Raw genomic sequence first — 21029 nt, 5'->3', positions numbered from 1 at the left:
GCCATTGATTTTGCTAAATAACATAAAACTTGGATGTGCTAGGAGTGTTGTGATTGTCGCCCGAAGTTTGGAGATTTGGGGTTGTATAAAAAGCATTCCAGAGTTTCATTAGAGGAATCTTGATAGGGTGGAATTGGAGTTTTAGATTCCTATTAAATTGATTATGTTTATTGAGAATGATGAGTGGAAGCCTTTAGATGCTGAATATTGGGTAGATAAAATTCTAAGTAAGGTAGAATCAGGGCTTTTAGTTCCTCCAATTGTGATTTATTTGATGAGCAGAGCTTAAATAAGAGTCTGTAAGATTTGATTGGCTGTGAAACTAATGTGAATGAATTAGTTGAGTGTACAGTGATTCTCAAGGGTATCTGTGAGATGCTTCACTTGTTTCTCCTACATAACTGTCTTGTAAAAATATATCTTGATTAGGTAATACAATTTACAACTGAAGAGTTCGAGGATCTAATTCCATTTTTGCAGTGTCTTGGGTGGAAGCCATTTAAATCATATACCTTCTGAGAGCAACAGAGCTGAGACAGGTCCACTAATTTTTTTTAGAAACTCACTGATATTAGTGACAAACTTATAAATCTTAAGTTGATTAGTCCTATAGATAATAATCTTAGTTGTGCTTAAGAATTCTGATCAAATTGATCAGTTCAAACGGTCTAACCGATCCAACTAAAACTAATATTTAAAATAGTTTTTACTCTGGTCCGATTTTAAAAACCTTGCAATAAATAATACATTAATGTGTAGAATAAAACCTACTTTGAAGGGTATAATAGTCTTTGAAAAGAGAAGTTCCTCCACGCTCCACAGGTAGAGTAAGGTGGGCGGTGGGATTGGTCTTTTTTTTGCTTATTTTAAGAAAAAAGTAGAAATAAATGATGCTATAGTGTAATTATTTATTATCAAAGTTTCTTTTTATTTTAAGATTAATAAATATAAATTAATATTATTTTAATAATATAAATTGCCAAATTCTTTTATTACCTTCTAAATTAAACTGTAATAAAGATCGATTCAGAACCACATGCCCTCCATTAATGAATTTGGTTAATTAATTTCTTTCCCCTGAAATAAATGAACTGGTGGGCCAATTCCTCGGGGAGCCTAAGCAGCCACCCCCCCTTCCCGCCTCAAACATTATGGTCAAAAATTTTCTATTCTTTACCAATTCTTTTACAAAAATAATCATTTTACGTGAAAACCACAAATTATTTATAAATTAGTTTTATTCATATTAAAAATAAAATAAAATTTCATCTTGAAATAGAGAAAGAGAGTGATTGGATCTAATTTGTGACTGCATGCGAAGAGGGGACTGGCTCCACTCCACGCACGTGTCCAAGTTTTCTCTCCGTTAATTCCTCAGTTCTAAATTTAACATCAAAATTTACACCTTCACTTTTTTTGAATTTACTATTTTTTCGATTTCTTCGTGCCTTTTCTGTTTGAGCGAATTTCTGGAAATCATTATCTATCATCTTTTCCCTTTGAAGTTTGAATCATATCTCTGCTGGTTTCTGGATAGTCTGGGTAAGTTCTTCTTTTTTCCTTCTAATTACCGTATCCTGTTTGTTTGTTATTTAATCACCTTGTGTTTGTGTAATCTTTGCTTAACTTCTTGATTAAAGCTATTAAAAATTCTTAGTTTTCAGTTAAATATGTGTATCTTTATTGATTGATTCCTGACTTCAAGTTAATAGAATTTTGCGTTGACTGATGCTGCAAGTGAGCATGTGAATTGTGTATTACTGGATTTGCTTTCAATTTATGCTTGGCTTGATTCCGACTGGGACATAATGAATGGAATCTTAGTTAACTGATTGGATTTCGATATGATGCATGAATTTTGAATTTGTTAATATTCCTTCTTTGGTATCTAATGGAGTTGCTGAAAGGCTTAGATATGTATCTTTACGGAGTCTAGCTTTATTGTTGTTTCATATATGCATGGAAAGATAAGAGGCAAGCAATATGTGAGCAGCCTAAACGAGTGGAGTTGTTGGAGACAGAGTAGGATGGCCTTTTTAATTTTTGGAAATTTATGGATGATGTTTAATTTTAGGGTGAATCTCAGTTTGCAAAAAATATATAAATTAAGTTTTTTGGTTTCTTTATTGAATAATGAATGTATCAATCAATTCTGATGGTTGCAAGTATCAATGGGAATTTAATTGTGGATTACTTATTGGGAATTTATAGACTTGGTCGCTGAAGTGCTTTAGCTAATTGTTTTTACTTCTTTATTCAGAAACTTGTCCTAAATTTCCAACTTATTTGCCTTCTGGGAAACTAACATGATTTGGGCTGTGATTTCATGCTACATTTTTATTTATCTGATCCGCAATTCTTTGGATTTCAGTTCCTTCCTTCTTCTACTTTAGACCTTATTTGCATGGAGGACATTAAAATTGCTGACCAAATGCCACCCCCAGAGTCTTCTTTATCCACCATGGTTGATAATGAAGCTGCAACTAAAGCTCCAACAGCTCCACTTACCAATGAAAAAGTATCTGAATTATCAAATATGGAGAGTTCCAAATCAGAACCTGTACGTGATGCTGCTGCCAATTGTGGATTACTTATTGGAATTTATAGTCTTGGTCACTGAAGTGCTTTAGCGAATTGCTTTTACTTCTATATTCAAAAACTTGTCCTGAATTTCCAACTTGGCTGCCTTCGGGGAAACTAACATGATTTGGGCAGTGATTTCATGCTACATTTTTGTGTCATTTAGTTTATGGTATTTCTTTTAATAATTTTTTTATTATCTGATCAGCAACTCTTTGGATTTCAGTTCCCTCCTCCTCCTACTTTAGACTTTGTTGGCATGGAGGACAATAAAATTGCTGACCAAATGCCACCTCCAAAGTCGTCTTTATCCCCCATGGTTGATAATGATGCTCCAACCAAAGCTCCATCAGCTCCAGTTACCAATGAAAAAGTATCTGAATTGTCAAATATGGAGAGTTCCAAATCAGAACTTGTACGTGATGCTGCTGATAATTGCGGATTACTTATCGGAATTTATGGATTTGGTCATTGAAGTGCTTTAGCTAATTGCTTTTACTTCTTTATTCAAAAACTTGTCCTGAATTTCCAACTTAGCTGACTTTAGGGAAACTAATATGATTTGGGTTGTGATTTCATGTTAAATTTTTGTGTCATTTAGTTTATCATTTTTTTTAATAATTTTTTTAATTTATCTGATCTGCAATTCTTTGGATTTCAGTTCCCTCCTCCTCCTACTTTAGACTTTGTTGGCGTGGAGGACAATAAACTTGCTGCCCAAGGGCCACCTCCAGAGTCTTTATCCCCCATGGTTGATAATGATGCTCCAACCAAAGCTCCAATAGCTCCAGTTAACAATGAAAAAGTATCTGAATTATCAAATATGGAGAATTTAAAATCAGAACCAGTATGTGATGCTACTGATAATTGTGGATTTCTTATTGGAATTTATGGACTTGGTCACTGAAGCAGTTTAGCTAATTGCTTTTGCTTCTTTATTTAAAAACTTGTCCTGAATTTCCAACTTAGCTGACTTTTGGGAAACTAACATGATTTGGGTCGTGAATTCATGTTACATTTTTGTGTCATTTAGTTTATCATATTTTTTTTAATAATTTTTTTTATTTATCTGATCTGCAATTCTTTGGATTTCAGTTCCCTCCTTCAACTTTAGACTTTGTTGGCATGGAGGACAATAAAATTGCTGACCAAATGCCACCTCCAGAGTCTTCTTTATCCCCCATGGTTGATAATGATGCTCCAACCAAAGCTCCAACAGCTCCAATTACCAAGGAAAAAGTGTCTGAATTGTCAAATATGGAGAGTTCCAAATCAGAACCAGTACGTGATGCTGCTGATAATTGTGGATTACTTATTGGAATTTATAGACTAGGTCACTGATGTGCTTTAGCTAATTACTTTTACTTATTTATTCAAAAACTTGTCCTGAATTTTCAGCTTAGCTGCCTTCTGGGAAACTAACATGTCTTGGGCAGTGATTTTATGCTACATTTTTGTTTCATTTAGTTTATCATATTTTTTTAATAATTTTTTTATATATTTGATCGGCAATTTTTTGGATTTCAGTTCCCTCCTACTTTATATTTTATTGGCAAGGAGGGCATTAAAATTGCGGACCAAATGTCTCCTCCAGAGTCTTCTTTATCCCGCATGGTTGATAATGATGCTCCAACCAAAGCTCCAACAGCTCCAGTTACCAATGGAAAAGTATCTGAATTGTCAACTATGGAGAGTTCCAAATCAGAACCAGTATGTGATGCTGCTGATAAGCCAGTTTTGGAACAAGAACAATATCTTTCAACCGACAATACCACGTCAACTTCAACAGTTTCATCTAATCAATCAAAGATTGAAGTCATGCGTGACAACTCTGATGAAAGCAAATCCCAAGATCTTGGCTCTGTTGGTGGTTCCTATGATCATACTGATGACAGTGATACACCCTCTTCTTCCTCTCCTCGGATACTAGATTCTAGAAGTGACCAACGAGTAGAGCCATCCGATGATCTAGACCTACCCCATGCAAAGCTTGCCAGAATGGCTGTGAGAGCCTCAACAACTGTCAATTCTCCTAAGCATATTTATAGTTCTCCTAGAATATATGTCAATTCTCCTAGATATGGTTTCGGTTCTCCTAGAATCTATGTCAATTCTCCTAGATATGGTATCAGTTCTCCTAAGCTAGTTAATCAGGTTGACTTGAAGGGAGGTCTTATTGATACAACTGCACCTTTCGAGTCTGTTAAAGAGGCTGTTTCCAAATTTGGAGGAATTGTTGATTGGAAAGCCCATAGAATGCAAACTATGGAGGTACATGTGTTTGTGCTTGCATCTTCTCAGTCTTTTGCATGAATGCTTAAAGGATACTAATCAGATTTCTTCTATGCTTGGTTCCAATATATTTGTCACTGTGCTTCACTGATAGATTTGTCTGATCGCTAAAACTGACTTCAATTTCTTTGGCCATGTAGAGACGCAAGTTTGTAGAGCTGGAACTGGATAAGGCAGAAGAAGAGATACCTGAGTATAGAAAAAGGTCAGAGGCTGCTGAAGAGGAAAAGAGCGAAGTACTCAAGGAGCTTGACCACACGAAGAGACTAATAGAAGAATTGAAACTTAGTCTAGAGAGGGCACAAACTGAAGAACAGCAAGCAAAACAAGACTCTGAACTCGCCAAACTCAGGGTGGAAGAAATGGAACAAGGGATCGCTGATGATGCTAGTGTAGCAGCCAAGGCACAATTTGAGGTTGCTCAAGCCAGGCATACAGCTGCAGTTGAAGAGCTGAAATCTGTAAAAGAAGAGTTGGAATCACTTCAAAAGGATTATGCTGCTTTGGTGTCTGACAAAGACCTAGCCATAAAGAATGCAGAAGCAGCCGTTTTGGCTTCCAAGGAAGTTGAAAAAACAGTGGAGGAGCTGACTATTGAGCTACTTGCAGCAAAGGAGTCCTTAGAGTCTGCACATGCTGCCCATCTGGAGGCTGAAGAGCAAAGAATAGGAGCAGCTATGGCCAGGGATCAAGATTCTCACTTTTGGGAGAAGGAATTGAAGCAGGCAGAAGAGGAGCTCCAAAAACTTACCCAGCAAATTCTTTTAACAAAGGATCTCAAATCAAAACTAGACACTGCTTCAGCCTTGCTACTTGATTTGAAAGCTGAACTAGCAGCTTATATGGAATCAAAATTGAAAGAGGAAACTAATGAAGACAGACATTCAAATGGTGAATTAGAGGAAACAGAGATGAAATCTCATACTGAGATACAGGCAGCAGTTGCATCAGCAAAGAAGGAACTTAAAGAAGTGAAACTAAACATTGAGAAAGCCACTGCTGAAGTGAATTGCTTGAAGGTGGCAGTCATATCATTAAAATCAGAGCTTGAAAAAGAGAAATCAGCTCTTGCCAACATTAGGCAGAGAGAAGGAATGGCATCAGTAGCTGTTGATTCTTTGGAAGCTGAGCTGGACAGGACCAGGTCAGAGATAGCACTTGTTCAGATGAAGGAGAAAGAAGCTCAGCAGAAGATGGTGGAACTTCCCAAGCAACTACAGCAAGCAGCACAAGAGGCAGACCAGGCAAAGTCAGTTGCTCAGATGGCTCGTGAAGAGTTGCACAAGGTGAAGGAAGAAGCTGAGCAGGCAAAGGCTGGAGCAAGTACCACGGAGAGTAGGTTACTGGCTACTCAGAAGGAGATAGAGGCTGCCAAGGCTTCAGAAAAATTAGCTTTAGCAGCTGTCAAAGCATTGCAAGAGAGTGAAGCGGCTAAGAGCACCAATGATGTGGAGTCACCCACTACTGGTGTTACACTTTCTGTAGAGGAGTATTTTGAGCTCAGCAAGTGTGCCCATGAGGCAGAGGAGCAAGCCAACATGAGGGTGGCAACTGCCATCTCTCAAATTGAGGTAGCAAAAGAGTCTGAGTTGAGAAGCTTGGAGAAGTTGGAAGAAGTAAATAAGGAGATGGCTGCAAGAAAAGAAGCTCTGAAATCTGCAATGGATAAGGCTGAGAAGGCCGTAGAAGGGAAGCTGGGTACTGAACAGGAGTTGAGAAAGCGGAGGGCTGAAAATGAGCAACGAAGAAAAGCCGGTGAATTTGGTCAAGAAATTAACCCCGATAACAGCCCAAAGCCTAGTTTTAATGAGAGGAAAGAATCAAAGAATTATGACGAAATGGAAGATGCTTCTGTTGATCATATATCAAAAAGTAACACTGAAAATGATTCAACTCCAGAAAAAAAGCATCATAAGAAAAAGAAAAGGTCACTGTTTCCACGTATTTTTATGTTTTTTGGCAGAAGAAGGTCACATGCATCCAAGTCATCAAATGCTCCCTGAGCAGTATGTTAAATATTTTCCAGTTGTGATTTTTCCTGTTTTCTGGGTTTTTTTTTTTTTACCCTACACAGTGAGCATGTAAACTAGATATACGTGAAAATTTTACTCCAATGTAAATACTGGAGTCTGTTGTAATTTGTGTGTATGATAAAATTGATTGGATTATTATACCTTTTGCTCAGAGAAAGGATTGTATGAAGGAGACTTCTGATATGTAATTAGTGTAAAAGTTTATCTTATATTAATGAAAGAATTTGGGATCTTTGCCAGATACTCCTCTTAAGCAATAACATGATACTTGGTTTCAGTTTCAATTAAAACACAAGTTGAAAGACACAAGAAGGTGTTACCGGCTTTAGCTCAGTTGGTAGATCGGAGGACTCCAGTATGCACAAGCTCTCATCCTTAGATAGCTGGTTCGAATCCGGCAAGCCGGAATCATCATTGAAATCAAATTAAAATCCAATGACGTACGAATTTAATTTACAAATCACCATATAGACTGAGAGTTGTAACGCATCAACTTCGATTAACATCAGGAACCAGAATTAGCAAGGGTCTGGATAATAGTTTTATGCCATGGATTTGAAAGGTGCTCCAGGAGGTTTTCGATTGGTCCTACATGAGTCACTGAAGCTTGCACAAAAAAGCCCAGCATAGCCACCATAGCAAGCCGTCCTGCCAAGGAGACTAATATCAAAAAACCTAAAAAAAAAACCATTCAGAAAGTAATCACAAAAAGCTCTGAAAATAAACCATTCTTAATCTCTTTGAGCTTCCATTCATGGGCATTTTTTATATCTTTAGCCAGGCCAAGAGGGTTAAGCAAAGGACCTCCAGGGTAACTGCTCATCAGAGGAGAAAAACATTAAAACTCAAGACTCAAATCTCTATTCCCCAGAGTACAAATAATTTTCCAGGTTTAGTTATAACTCAATTGACATTATCTTTCCTTGAGTCAAGAGAATTACCCAGGCTCTAAACCTTCTAAAGCAGCTTCCAATCCAAAGAAGGATCCCTCCTTCGCTTGCGATCCAGGACTAACGAAATCCATGTATCTTTTGGTTTCAACGAAACTAAAATTGAAACAACAAATACCAACCGATTTCAATTTGGAAAGTTATGTTTAAAAGTGAAACGATTTCGTATGTGCAAGCCTATTTTTTCTGTATTAACATTTCCTTATTGTCAAACATGGATAGACATCATACCCCATCAAGAGAAGTTGAACGATGAACAAAGTTGTTGTGCTGGCAAACTCGAATTTTACTGCACCCGCCTCATACCAAACCGGTAATTTGTTTATACCTGTTACGCGGAGTAACTGCAAAAACATTTTCTGGTTACCAAAATGCAAAGAAAAAACAGTTGAACTCTAAAGCTAATTTTCTTTCTTTATCCTTTCAATGAGTCAGCTTCCTCTTGCTCAGATTCGTACTTCAGTTGCGCAGCCCAGCAGAGAAAAAAAAAGTAAAAAATAAAGCTTTATGTGGATAAGAGGAGTGCTTGGTTTCGCTCACATCTGTAAAAAGAATTCCAGCTACTCCGGCCATGGCAAAACGAGCATGCACCAGCTCTGCTTGGACGTACCATTTTAAGCTCTCTGGGTTCTCTCCAAGCCCAAGTGGATCAAATCCAAAATCTCCGGCTAATCTTCAGTAACCCAAACACAGGTCAAATTCAATAAAATTACAGTGAAACTAATGAAGTTGAAAATGTACAATAATACAGAGAGGCTCACGTTCCATCGAGATACGGAGGAGGGTCGAGCCCAGGAAGCCATGTAGGCCGCTGCTGGGCTTGAACCACAGATGCTGAATAACGTCGAATGGTTGCCGGCTTAGAAGGAGAAAATGTGGCTGTGATGCTCGGTGAAGTTTTAGGTAAGTCATTGCAAAGGAGGGATGATGAAGAGCAAGGCCGAATAAGGAACCCTCTTCCAACTGCGACCGCCATTTTTCTTTTACTTCTCTATCAACTAAATTTATTTGGAGGCATATATATTTAAACTGAAAAACATGATAGAGAGGGTCCACTTATCTTAAGATGTTAATTTTTAACCACACATCGTAGACTTGTCTTTAATTACGGCATACCTGCAAACTCTGGCTCTTCCAGTTTGCTGTCACCGATCTTGTATCGGTAAACACACGGAAGTTTCTTTTCTCATTAGAAGTTAATCTTGCATGTCCAATTATAAACGAATTTTCAGGAATAAGCATCAATCTCTACCCAATTGTTTGGCCTTTTAGTTCCTCTAACCACAATTTCTAACTGAAACAGGGACAATCTGTTAACAAATAACCAAAATTTAGCTACCCACATCAGCAGTTGACAAATAACCCTCCACCCAGAATCCCATTTTGAACATAAGGGAAGAAATTTATGCTTTTTTGACAAATTATACAACAATAATATCAACTGAGTCTCATCATTTTCAAGATCCAACATGATCTAGAGAACTGCAGAAAGAGAATACTATTAGAATTCATTGGTCCCCAAAACGATTTACAAAGATGACCTAATGTGTATATATATATATATACATCTACGAAGTTTAGCATGAACCAGAGGCTTCATTAACAAAGCTAAGAAGTAGAAAGCTAATAGAGTATATTAGAAAACAGAGGACAAGGTAACAAATATCAGGGTCTGCTGGATATGCTGAAGGAGCTGACTTTCATGTGCGTGGCAATTACCAGAGGGGCCTCAGGCAGATCACTGACTGCAAATTTGTCATGCATAAAACGACTATCAACAATGGAATCATCTTTGAGAACAATTTTATAGCAGTAGCAGCTCTTTGGGCCCTCCTGATTTCGGTAGCACTCATGAGAGCCATTCTTCACCTGTTGAAAGTTCCATATCACACTAAACTTGCCTACAGTTGCAACCAGATGACGCTCTTGTTTGCCATCCTCCATTACCTATGTAATTTTAAAACACAAAATAACAATGTCACTAAGGAGCGTGAGAAAACACCAAGCAATGCTGATGTGAGTTAACAAAATAATATTCAGTGTGATGGTAATGGAAAGTCTATTGTCAGTGGAGGGACCTTCCCACCACTTTAATGTACAAAAATGGGCAAACCAATATTATCAGTTTTGCAAAAAATTTAAACAGCATATAATATTACTTAGTTGTTGAGCAATCAACAAAGTCTCAGTTTAGATACAAAACTTTAATGAAACAACGGCAGATTTAGACATAACATTTATGCTGCTGTAATTATACTAGTAACATGTGTTATAGTTCTGATCATTCTCAAAAGCAGTTCAGAAGTTCTCACACTGCAAAGACACAAATAGAAAACTCTTAAAAGTCTAGAAAGACCACAGGATAAAAAATGCATAAACTTCCTTGGCACTGAAAGTAAAACATACAAATATATATCACTTCAAAACCAAGCTCCACAAATTATCAATTTAAATATATACCAACTAAGCTCTTCATTCCAAATCCACTAGCCAATAGATATGATAGAAGACAGAGAATACAGAATTTCATCTGCTGTAGAAACCAAAAGCAAGCAGGCTTTGTACGAGGAAAATTAATATGCTTACCCAAGAAAACTGAGCATTGCGAAACTTGTTATTAACTCCAGCCAAATGTGAATCCAGAGGAGTAAGCTTCAGCAATCTGGGAGCCGCAATCCTGTTTCCCATACGACCATTAAAACCAGTCTTGGTCATACCATTCTTATCAGTAAAGAGTGAGCAGATAAGGATCAAATAGTTATCAGTAGTTCCCAGTATCCACTTCCCATCAAAGGTAACATCCACATGAGTAATGGGTAACCCAAGACCAGGGAAAGCTGTTTTTGCCTGTCTCATTGAACTGCTCGAGTACAATCGAATCTTTCCATCAAGAGAGCCAACAACAATTGAGCCATCACCAGTACTAGCAAAGCACTGAAAGTTAGTTCCTCTGGAGAATTGATGCCCCTGGGTCCAATTCAACACAGGGGCATTAGAATTCACAAGATTCTGAACAATCCCCTTTTTATCACGCATATCCCACCTACAAAGCCTGTTATCATCCAATCCTAAAAAGGTAGAACCTGAAGGATCCAGTTGTGCTCCTTTACTATCGTTAACAATATCTTTCATTGTAAAATCCGTACCATCTTTCTCAAACTTCCATTGTGTAACTACTTTTCCAGTTTCAATATCAAGCTGATGTAACCCAGTAGCATGATGAGGCTTTATCTCACTCGCTGGACTCATGAGTAACATACTACTCTCGGCCCTCATAAGAAGTGCCTTTTTCGGCATGGAATGCACCAAATTAGAACCACTCCTGTAATTCCTGTCATCGAAATTCACAAATAAACCTTTCCCATGAATTCCGTCACAAAAATTCTTAACAACCCGAACACCAGAATCACTCACCAAGAAACTATTATCCAGTGCACCCAATACCAAACTCTGTATCCCTGTATTTGGTGCCTCCTCAAACTCCTCTGTCAAATTTTGATGAGCCCCAATTGGAGTTGCTGACTGAGGGCTTTTCAAGAAACTATCATCTGCATCTTCCCACAATGAATCATCAGCCGCTTCAGGCTTAGCCCACCCAATAAAATCCTTCCCATAAACCTTCATCTTGTTTGCTTCATTTGGCTCAAACCCACATGTGTTCTCAAACAAACAGTCTTGAAACTTGGTAACAAAAACCTTGTAATCCTCATCGCTAAAAAACTTCATAGCCCATACACCTTGCGCCACAAAATCAACACGAAGTTGATCTTTACAAGTCTTTAATTGCATTTCCAGGGACACTTTAACTCGAATCTTGGAGCCCACTTTCAAAGCCCAGCATGATTCTTCATTTTCGTTTTCACTTTCATCATCATCCTCCTCTTCATCGTGGCCATTGATTCCTGAAGTTTTGATGAAAACATAATAAGTAAGTTTCTCGGAGGTGACCCATTTGGCTTTTGGCGTGTTGCCACCGACGTGAAGATAAAGCTTAACGGCATTAGGATTTTGAGCAGCTGACGTGTACTTAATTTTCAAGGCTTTGAGCCTGGTTTCCACTTCATCATGAGATGAGGGCGTTTTGGGTCTGCGTCTTGAAGAAGATGATGACCTATCCGGGGATTCTTCTTTGCAGTCCTCGTAATTGTCTTCTTCTTCGCTTTCATATTCATCTGAGTCCGACATTTCAAGATCTTCGCGACTGTGAGACCCACCCATTCGTGACTTCCTGGTTGATTCTGTGTTTGCTTTTGATAAAAAGCTTAGAAAATGAGAGAAGATTTGGGTATGTCAATGCCTCGAAGTTCGAAATTTGAATTTGGATCGTTGCGCTTGTTGGCTTTTTTTCCAACGGTCTCAACCGGTAAGCATGTATTTATTTATTCATACGTTATCATTTTTTTTTTTTAATTAAACAGGGAATTAATTGAAGTTAATATTCAATTTTCTGCATGGAACACACAGGATAAAACAGAGGTCATAAAAAATATTAAAATTGTGTAATATGATTATAAATTGTTAATATTTTATTGATAATAAAAAAAATATTGAATAATATTTGTGATTACGTGCCAACTAGAAGTAGCACTATCAGTATTTCATAATTTCAGCCCGTCAATGAGATTCCCAGCAAAGTTACAGTATTAGCTCATGGTAGATTCAACTCGAGCTTAAGCTCCGGATTGGATTTTTCATAAACAAATTGAATTCAAATGAATTTGAATCCTATGTTAGATTGTTTTCAAATCAAGTTTAAGTCACGATTCGTGATTCGTCGATTTCAAGCCAATCGATCTCAAACTCTCTTTGTCTCAAATCCAATCCTTGTATGCTTCTATGAAATATGCAATAGGAAAAAAACAGAAATGGAAGATATCAATGATAAACAACGGGCAGTTTGAAACAAAAAAAAGTCTCCAAACCAGTAACATATGATTAAGCACTGACATTATATATATATATATATATATATATATATATATATTATTGTCAATTATACCTGCTACAGTTGTAACACATTTATAATTTCTGCCTAAATTTAACACATTTAACCCAGATGAAAGAACAGTAATGGAAATACCCCTCTTAAAGGTATCTGCTCTGCTCACATCTTTGAAGGCTTGGGGAAAATGTCTGGAGTGAATTTTTGTGCGGCACTAAGGCTTCCCTTAATTTTCATTGCACCTCTGCATAAATCAAATATCACAAAGCAATTACCATCAACAAAAAGAGATAGTCAACAAGTAACATCAGAAAACTTGACAGTCTGCACCTCATGAAAGCAATCTGGGGATTCATCTTTCCAGTGGCAACCTTGATAAAATCTTCATCCTTGAAAGAAAATGTGGCATCCGGCTTTCCTCCTTCGTATGTACCTAAAATTTTCGAAAATTCGCTAATGTATTAGGAAAACAATCAAACAGTTCAGCGTTTAGCTTTACCATGAAAAACTGGATCAGAAAGTAGTCAATTCTATTGCGAAACAGAAAACAAATATCAGATCAATATCAAAATCTCTAACCTTTAGTGACCTCTCCTTTTTTAAGATCAACAATATAGGTAACCTCTTCAAACCCAATTTTCTGCAATTCATAAACATGGCAAAAAGTGGGTTACTACTTAATTAGGACAAAAAAATCATAAAAAATGAAAAAGGACATACTTTGGGAGCAATATTGATCTGATAGACAAGGCCGATTTTCTTTGTGAGTTCTTTACCGACATCAGTGCTCAGATGTTGTTTCATTTGCTCCAACAAAGCATCAGACTTGAGCTGAGTTGAGTTAGCCATTGAATTGGGCTAAAATTGCGGACCGTTGAGAGAATATTTATGACAATGGCGATGAAAATAAGAGCGTTGAAAAGCCAAGGGAGGGGGAGAAATAGGGGACGATGGGTGCCGCGCTGACATTGTTGATTGCGGTTGGCAGGGATTAGATGAGGAACCGACACGCATTCGAATCATTAACTGCACTCTCGTTTTGATAAGGATAGACATGGGCCTAACGTCTCCCTTAATGGGTTCGGCCTTTTTTGTTATACCATTTGAATGAGCTTACTCTTTTTGGGTTGGGATTTCAGCTCTGTGGTGTGTCCGATTAGTTTCTAATTCGAGTAAGATTTTTTTTTTTCATATAATATAAATAAAAAAACAATTTGTATTTTAAAATATATCAAATTAATACAAAATAATATATATATTATATGATATGATAATATATATTATTGATACATCTTTTTAAAAAAGTGATGATTTGGTAAGATTATATATGAGAAATTTTATAACTTTAGAAGATAATTTATAATATTTTTTAATATGATAATATGATATTTAGAATTTTTTACTATTAATAATACTTTTAAAAATACATATTTTGTAATTTAATACAATACAAAATATATAATACAAAAAATTAAAATTTTAATATATAATACAATACATAATTTAATAATGGTACAAATTTAGTTTTGATTGGGCTAGGCCTTTAGAACAAACTTGTACAGACCCAAGTATGACCCGTATTACTGAACCAAGTTGATGATGATATGTAGGATTATCTGGATGGAGCAAGGACAACAAAGCGGATATGGTAAATGGCGTGTCATTTCTCATTCGAAGCTTCTTCAGTTCCGATTTTGCAAAGCAGGTGGTTCTATAACTGCCTCTGGTAAGCGCTATTCACTTGTTCGATTTCATTTGTATGGAATTTCTTTCAGTTTCTCCTGTTTATATCGTTAGGCGCCAACTAGTTTCTTATTCTGGAGGAATGCATAGTTATGATCATAAAACTATCTATCTTGATACGACTTTAAGTTGATAAACTATTCATTCTGACTTATTAGGATTAATTGTCAGATCTTGTCTCCTGTCTCAGTATTTGCTTGCAATTTTGACTAGCATAGTTACAATGTGCTTACAAGGATTATGCTGTTTGTGATATGTGTAGTTATTATATGATGGAGGAAAGTTACTAAGAGAAAATAGTTCTGTGTATTTTGGTATTATTTTTGTTGAAACTTTTCATAGATGGAATGTTTTGGACTATTCTGAATTTGTTGATTTTGGATTTTAAAATTCATATATATTTGGCCAACCATGTGGAGACTCTAATATCTCTGTTTTCTTTTTCCTTTAATGGCTGTCAGGTTATATGTCACTCTGCCAACAGAATGAGATAGAGGAATGATGAACGATCTGGGATCTATTGCTCCATTCACAAAGTATTATATGAAATGCCAATGGTTTTGCGTAGATTCTTAGTTTTAAGTCTTATATAGGTAGTTGTTGTGAAGGCTTGCCGTATGCTGTCATGCAAAGTCAATATACTCTTTATAAAAAGGCCTCTTTCAAGTTGGGAAACAATCTAGGTAGAGATCTTGATTCTAGAATTTCCTGTATGGTACCTGGCTTGTATACTGATGGGACTTTTGCTAAATCATTTTTTTGCATGAGGGCTGAAATTCTATCTGTCAGTAACAATACAAGTTTGGGCTATTTAAAAATTAACCACACACAACAACCTCCGAAAATCAGAAGTGTCATTGATGGCAATCTAGGGGAATTATCCGATGAAGATGAGGATCTCTGTCCTGTTGAATGTGTTAGAGAATTTAGGACTGATGAAGAGTTCTTCAAAATTCTTGAAAGGGCGAAAGAAACAGATTCTTTGGTTGTCGTTGATTTTTATCGAACTTCTTGTGGAAGCTGCAAGTATATAGAGCAAGGGTTTGCAAAATTATGCAGGGGGTCTGGTGATGAGGAAGCTCCAGTAATCTTCTTAAAACATAATGTGGGTATTTTTATAAGCTTCAACTTTTTCTAAATTGCATACAACTTATGTTTGCTTAGATTTAAAATTGCCAAGAGGCTATTGCAAAACAGGACTACTTAAGAATGGATGAATGATCAAAAGTAATAGATTGGCTACTTTCCGGCAAGCTACTGATACATAAAGTATAAAATTTCTGATCCAAGTGCTTTTATTTGAACCATGTATGTCAATTTCATCGTTGACAGTGAATAAGAACCGCTCATGCCTGAGGATTTTGATCTAAAGTGTTCATTTATGGTTTTACAGAATAGGTCCTGTTGAGGAACCCTCCACAGTGTCTTGCACTGCCCTTGTCAGTTGTTAATTAGCTGACCTTGGTGTTCTTTTACAAATAGCTAAAAGAATTTGGGTTCACTTCATCCTTTTCTTTTTCTGATGAATGCTTTGTAATATTGCTATTCAGAAATTTATACCAAACATTTGATTTGGTTTATATGCTGTCTACTGCAGGTGATTGATGAGTACGATGAACAATCTGAGGTCGCTGAACGGTTAAGAATAAAGGTAATTTTTGTGCCTGGTGTTTCTTTTTAACATGGCTTATATACATTACAGATCTCAAATTCTTGGAAGGATACTATTTTTTAATCACTCTGTTGCTGCTGGAAATTTATATTTTTATCTGACTACGATTCTTCGATATTCAAGATGGTTTGCACTGCTGGCTTTGTTTCACATCAAATCACACTAGCTAAGATAATTAAAATTTTGAATTTGGATGGATAAGAAAGATTGATCTTGTTTCTTTTTAGATATATAGTTTTCTAGCAAAGTTGATAAACATGAAAAAATAATTGGAAAAATAATTTTCTCATAAAAATCATGTGGTCTGTTTCTTTCTTAAACCATGCTAAAAATTGAATTCAGATAGCATCTTTATATGCAACATAATCCATGAAGCATTCTTAAATTTCTTTTTCCTGCATCATGATTCATTAGCTGTAACTAAGATGACCCTTAACTGAACCAGACGGTTCCCCTCTTCCACTTCTACAAAAATGGAGTTCTACTGGAAGCATTCCCAACGAGAGACAAAGAGAGGATTGTTGCAGCCATTATGAAATTCTCATCATCCAAATGATTAAGCCTATTAGGTATTCACGGCTTCTCTTCTGAAGTAAAATTTTAAGGTATTTTGGACTGGTCAAAGATAAGATCAAACTGCCGTAGAAAGTTATACATCTCTAAAAGTTATATGTAGTGTACACAAAAAAAACCATATTGTGTTTATGGGTGAACACTGCATCTAACTGCTTTTATTTTCTGTTATGAATAATATCAGTGCTTGTTAATCATTTGCTTGTGCATTGAGCTACGCATTTAATATCAAATGTCAATCTCATGCATCTAAACATGTATTTGGGGAAGCAAACTCCATTACATGTAGTTAGGGGCCTACAGACTGGAGTTACTTCAAAGTATTACAGCCAGTGCCATTGTGGAAAAACCAGTAGATTCATTACTACCAAGCTCTTGCAGCCACATCTAGTAGGGTCCATGTAATATAGTATGCAAGTGTTTGATTTATAGAGTGCTCTCAAGCCAGAGGCACTTTCTTTCAACTTGGCCAATCATATGATAACACATTACTCTTTTGTAGCCTCTTATAAACTGCTGAGCGTATGATTGGTTGCTCTCTGGGGACAAAGGTGTGGTGATGGTTTAAAAACAATATTTGTAGTTAATTCAAATATGGGGCAATTTGAACTAACATGATCAGACCAAAATTTTTTAAAAAAAATATTATAGTTTAATGCAAAGCTGTTTGTCATTAGTTGAGTAATATTTCCTTTTTCCTTAGATTCTTTGGCTGAGAAACACATGGGTATATTATTAGCTTGGTTTGATAAAACCTTTTCTCATTAGTCCACAAAATAGTATTAATTGTTAATACACATAGTTTTACTCGCTTTTTGTACAATTAACTAGTTTACATTGCATATTATTGATTAAAAGTTTAGAAAATGAATGTTGCACGTAAAAGAGAAGGGGAAGAAAAAGGAATTATCCTCGATCCCCAGATGCTTGAAGGGGATGATCTAGTCTATTTAATACAATAAAAATTACCCGACAAAAAAAGTAGTCTAGTGTGTATTGTAGGTCACCTATTCTATTACCATGCGTCGTGTTTCCTTTCAGCTTGTAGATTGTTTCCAAAATCTGGCAGGTAGTCCTTGTTGAGGAATTGGGAATGGACCATACTGAATCCCATTCTCGGATCCTATCACTTCCCACCTACAAAAAACATTCACCATGAACACTCTACCAGGAAGATCTTTTATGCTTTAAAATTGTATCTGAATTTTGTCACATCTTATAAAGAAGAGTGATTTTCAAGACTACCTGAACTTGGAGACCAAATGGTGGATCATGACAAGCATCTCCAGCTTGGCAAGCTCATTTCCAGGACAGGAATGTACTCCACTACCAAATGGTATAAATGTGTTGGGTTTTGGCGCAACCTTCATACACGTAAAAACAAGCGAAATTTCAGGAGAAGGCATAACTTACCCGTCAAAACTATATACATAAATAATGTGTACAAACTTAAATATATATGATAATATATTGAGTATTGTTTTATTTTTTTATTCAAAATCACTCAATTATATGATGACAAATCATCGTTTATATTCGAATTTATATTCATTATTTATACTCATAATTTTATTGTAACCATAAACACCATGCAAAAATCTTGGCAGGGCTTTAGCCTTGCACGTGTGCACTTTTATAAAAAGAACAATAAAACTATGTATACTTAATTTTGAATAATTAATTAAGTACTTCATATGTTATGTTGTCATATGAAGAAAAATAAAGTAACATTCAATTATATGATAACAGATTATCTGATTATCCAATTGAGTCCTCAAAATTAGGCAACATAGCAATGCCAAAAAAGAAGAAAGAAAAAATGAAACGCAAACACAAATATCTTAGCCAACTCATACCTCAAATCTCCAAGGATCAAATTTTTGAGGATCAGCAAAAAATTCTGGATTGTGATGAATGCTCCTGAACAAAGGCATCACTTTCCATCCTTTTGGAATCAAGTAGCCTGTGGCCAATCCCACATTAAGAAATCTCCTTAGAAATGTCATTTTCTTGTTAATAATCACTCAAAACTATTGGCTGCAATCATTAATGTCAACATATATGGCCATTTTTTTTTTTTTTTTGTGTGTTCAGAATCCATAACTTTTTATTCCTTCATGAAGAAGTAAATTTTTATTCAACAATTTCTAATCTTACCCTTGTATTCTACATCGGCCACTGCTTCTCTGAAGGCGAAGGATATAATGCTTGCCATCCTCAAACTCTCTAATATGACCTGAATAAGTCACGTTTCACTGTTATTAGTATACACTTTTAAATATCCAATTAAGTGTATAGATTATGTGTCATTATGAGATTGAATAATTTTAAATTTAAGATATATTAATATCTATTCATAGGATAATACATCATCCGTGAATTCAACTGTATTCTCAAAAGTGTGTGCAGCTAGCATTACTCTAAAAAAGAAGCCATGTGTTTGTTTCCCAGGCACTTACCTTGCTAGTGGCTGGCATTTTTCTAGTTTGAGACCAGCTCAACTGTTGATTACCTTCTTCATTTGCTCTGTGGATGGCCTTCTGTTCAGCCTACAAAGACAGCATCACATATCGATATTTTTCAAAGATGAAAAGACAAATTAGAACAGGGTGAGAAAAACTTCTTCTTCTAGAGCCCGCATATGATTTGTCTTCTTATGGACAATACCTTTACAGCCTCCAGAAGTTTCAGGTTGTCATGGAGGTACTTGACAATCCATGTCATTACACTAGCTGTAGTATCTTGAGCAGCAAAAAGCACACCGATTATGTTATCCGCGATTTGGTCATCAGTAAGCGCTTCTCCCTTGTCATCTTTGGAGTTCAACAAACAACCCAGGAGATCCTTTTCAAGTAATCCTTTCTCCTTCCTCTCACGAATAATATCACTCAGTATTTGACTCAGTCTCTTTCTTGCCTACAGTAAAAAGCTCAGTTAAAGAGATGCTATTTTAAAGCCTAGAAATGGGAAAAACAAGACTATTATTTTCAAGCTTACCTGTAAGGCCTTTCTGTAAGGAGTTCCAGGGATGTTTGTAGGAAGGGAATTGTAGCCTTTATCAAGTATGCTGTAGTTTTTCTTCAGCTCTTCTCTGTAATGGTCCTTCAAATGCCCAAAAATGGCTAGTATACCTAATTCAAATGAAAACTGCAAGGGACAAAAATAGGAATATTGAGCTTTGTACAAATAAAGCAACCTCTCAGCAACCAACAAAATGCAGCACTAAATTAAATAAACCTTTTTCATTTCTTGGAAGGTGTTAATGACACGGCCGCCTGCCCACGATTCTAGAGAGGAAACTGCCGCCGTTTCAATACGTGAAACCAAGCTACGAGTTGCATCGAGGCTCAAGGATCCTTGAACCAGCTTCCTCAGACGAAGATGGTAGTCTCCCTGGTGAAAAAAGAGAGCCGAGGGACCAATCAAACGTTCTTTGCTCTTTGGATAAGTGGGTTTAAACAGATGAGCTTGTGTCACCAATACAAAGCGCGCAGCCTCAGGGCTAGCCAGCATAACACATGGGCATCCAAGAATATGAGTCTTGAAAATTTCTCCGTACCTAATAAACCATTTCCACCATGTTTCAGTATATACATGCACTGAAGAAAATATAAAAAAAAAAAACAAGGCAGCAGTTAGCAGATGAAGAAATAGCTGAAACCTTTTTTGTTTGGAAGCAAAGAAGATATTCGGGTCTTGAGAATAGAGTTGAAGAGTCTCTCCTATGAAAGGCCATCCCATTGAACCAGGAAGAAGCTTAACCCTTTTTTGGGGTTCTCTCTTATCCCTTCTTAAGGGGAAAATATATGATAAAGAAAAGAGAATTATGAAAAAACAAACCAAAATTCCAACCATCTCTCTGCCTTCCAGCTTTCTCTTTGTAAAAGGTGAGTGAGTCAACTTGAGTTGAGTTTAAATGGAATGTTTTCTTTGTGGTGTCTCAAGTCATTGGAGGGAGAAGTATATGCTTTATATAGAGCTAAAGCACGGTAAGGATAGAGATAAAACAACAAATGTTTACTTCACTTCAAAATTTTGAATGAGTGGGGTTATGAATCTAATTTCATAAATAATAATATATTATTATATAATTAAATAATTAAAAATAAAAAATAAAATAATATTTAATTATATAATAATATATTGTTATTTATATATAATATTATTGATTTTGAAAACATACAGTAAAATTCATGCACATGCAATTTTCTCCATCTAATGATCAAAGTTCGGAGTAAATTACA

At 36.1% G+C, this 21029-nt stretch overlaps 6 protein-coding genes and 1 non-coding gene across 12 annotated transcripts; 3 read left to right on the top strand and 4 right to left on the bottom strand.

Moving 5' to 3' along the window:
- The first annotated feature begins 1311 nt into the window (after positions 1 to 1311).
- Positions 1312 to 7144, top strand: LOC123202671 (protein WEAK CHLOROPLAST MOVEMENT UNDER BLUE LIGHT 1-like). Of its 4 annotated transcripts, XM_044618679.1 has the most exons (7): positions 1313 to 1542; positions 2372 to 2560; positions 2807 to 2995; positions 3242 to 3427; positions 3676 to 3861; positions 4108 to 4851; positions 5013 to 7144. In XM_044618679.1, exons 2-7 carry the CDS (start codon positions 2405 to 2407, stop codon positions 6873 to 6875), a joined length of 3324 nt encoding a protein of 1107 aa, XP_044474614.1. In that variant the 5' UTR covers positions 1313 to 1542; positions 2372 to 2404; the 3' UTR covers positions 6876 to 7144. The 4 variants fall into 4 exon arrangements, with proteins under 4 accessions (XP_044474616.1, XP_044474614.1, XP_044474617.1 ...); XM_044618681.1 differs by lacking the exon at positions 3242 to 3427 and having other exon boundaries at positions 1312 to 1542; XM_044618682.1 differs by lacking the exon at positions 2372 to 2560.
- A 10-nt stretch (positions 7145 to 7154) lies between these two features.
- Positions 7155 to 8871, bottom strand: LOC123202674 (photosystem I chlorophyll a/b-binding protein 5, chloroplastic). Its single transcript, XM_044618684.1, has 6 exons — positions 8617 to 8871; positions 8396 to 8528; positions 8087 to 8199; positions 7847 to 7951; positions 7632 to 7720; positions 7155 to 7553 (listed from the first exon to the last, which is right to left on the bottom strand). The coding sequence occupies exons 1-6, from the start codon at positions 8829 to 8831 to the stop codon at positions 7411 to 7413; spliced, it is 798 nt and encodes a 265-aa protein (XP_044474619.1). The 5' UTR covers positions 8832 to 8871; the 3' UTR covers positions 7155 to 7410.
- TRNAW-CCA lies at positions 7225 to 7312 on the top strand. Its single transcript is given in 2 exon segments — positions 7225 to 7261; positions 7277 to 7312. It is a non-coding gene; the product is annotated as a tRNA-Trp (tRNA).
- Positions 8872 to 9338: 467 nt separating the features above from the next.
- On the bottom strand, positions 9339 to 12573 carry LOC123202672 (protein CYPRO4-like). The gene is made up of 2 exons (XM_044618683.1): positions 10442 to 12573; positions 9339 to 9802 (listed from the first exon to the last, which is right to left on the bottom strand). The coding sequence occupies exons 1-2, from the start codon at positions 12071 to 12073 to the stop codon at positions 9521 to 9523; spliced, it is 1914 nt and encodes a 637-aa protein (XP_044474618.1). The 5' UTR covers positions 12074 to 12573; the 3' UTR covers positions 9339 to 9520.
- Positions 12574 to 12706: 133 nt separating this feature from the next.
- LOC123202675 (sterol carrier protein 2) lies at positions 12707 to 13799 on the bottom strand. The gene is made up of 4 exons (XM_044618685.1): positions 13518 to 13799; positions 13377 to 13437; positions 13128 to 13230; positions 12707 to 13041 (listed from the first exon to the last, which is right to left on the bottom strand). The coding sequence occupies exons 1-4, from the start codon at positions 13644 to 13646 to the stop codon at positions 12960 to 12962; spliced, it is 375 nt and encodes a 124-aa protein (XP_044474620.1). The 5' UTR covers positions 13647 to 13799; the 3' UTR covers positions 12707 to 12959.
- Positions 13800 to 14387: 588 nt separating this feature from the next.
- LOC123202736 (thioredoxin-like 4, chloroplastic) lies at positions 14388 to 16982 on the top strand. Of its 3 annotated transcripts, none has more exons than XM_044618823.1 (4): positions 14388 to 14523; positions 15002 to 15645; positions 16138 to 16191; positions 16658 to 16982. In XM_044618823.1, exons 2-4 carry the CDS (start codon positions 15166 to 15168, stop codon positions 16766 to 16768), a joined length of 645 nt encoding a protein of 214 aa, XP_044474758.1. In that variant the 5' UTR covers positions 14388 to 14523; positions 15002 to 15165; the 3' UTR covers positions 16769 to 16982. The 3 variants fall into 3 exon arrangements, with proteins under 3 accessions (XP_044474758.1, XP_044474760.1, XP_044474761.1); XM_044618825.1 differs by having other exon boundaries at positions 14517 to 14629; XM_044618826.1 differs by lacking the exon at positions 14388 to 14523 and adding an exon at positions 14689 to 14854.
- Positions 16983 to 17603: 621 nt separating this feature from the next.
- On the bottom strand, positions 17604 to 20816 carry LOC123202735 (abscisic acid 8'-hydroxylase CYP707A1-like). Its single transcript, XM_044618822.1, has 9 exons — positions 20447 to 20816; positions 20023 to 20344; positions 19783 to 19932; positions 19453 to 19701; positions 19245 to 19334; positions 18943 to 19021; positions 18642 to 18748; positions 18031 to 18149; positions 17604 to 17922 (listed from the first exon to the last, which is right to left on the bottom strand). The coding sequence occupies exons 1-9, from the start codon at positions 20638 to 20640 to the stop codon at positions 17823 to 17825; spliced, it is 1410 nt and encodes a 469-aa protein (XP_044474757.1). The 5' UTR covers positions 20641 to 20816; the 3' UTR covers positions 17604 to 17822.
- Positions 20817 to 21029: the final 213 nt, after the last annotated feature.

The sequence above is a fragment of the Mangifera indica genome, chromosome 19 (assembly GCF_011075055.1).
Source record: "Mangifera indica cultivar Alphonso chromosome 19, CATAS_Mindica_2.1, whole genome shotgun sequence".
Lineage (NCBI taxonomy): Eukaryota > Viridiplantae > Streptophyta > Magnoliopsida > Sapindales > Anacardiaceae > Mangifera > Mangifera indica.
The sequence above is the reverse complement of the archived record's forward strand: the minus strand, read 5'-3'. Positions and strand labels throughout refer to the sequence as shown.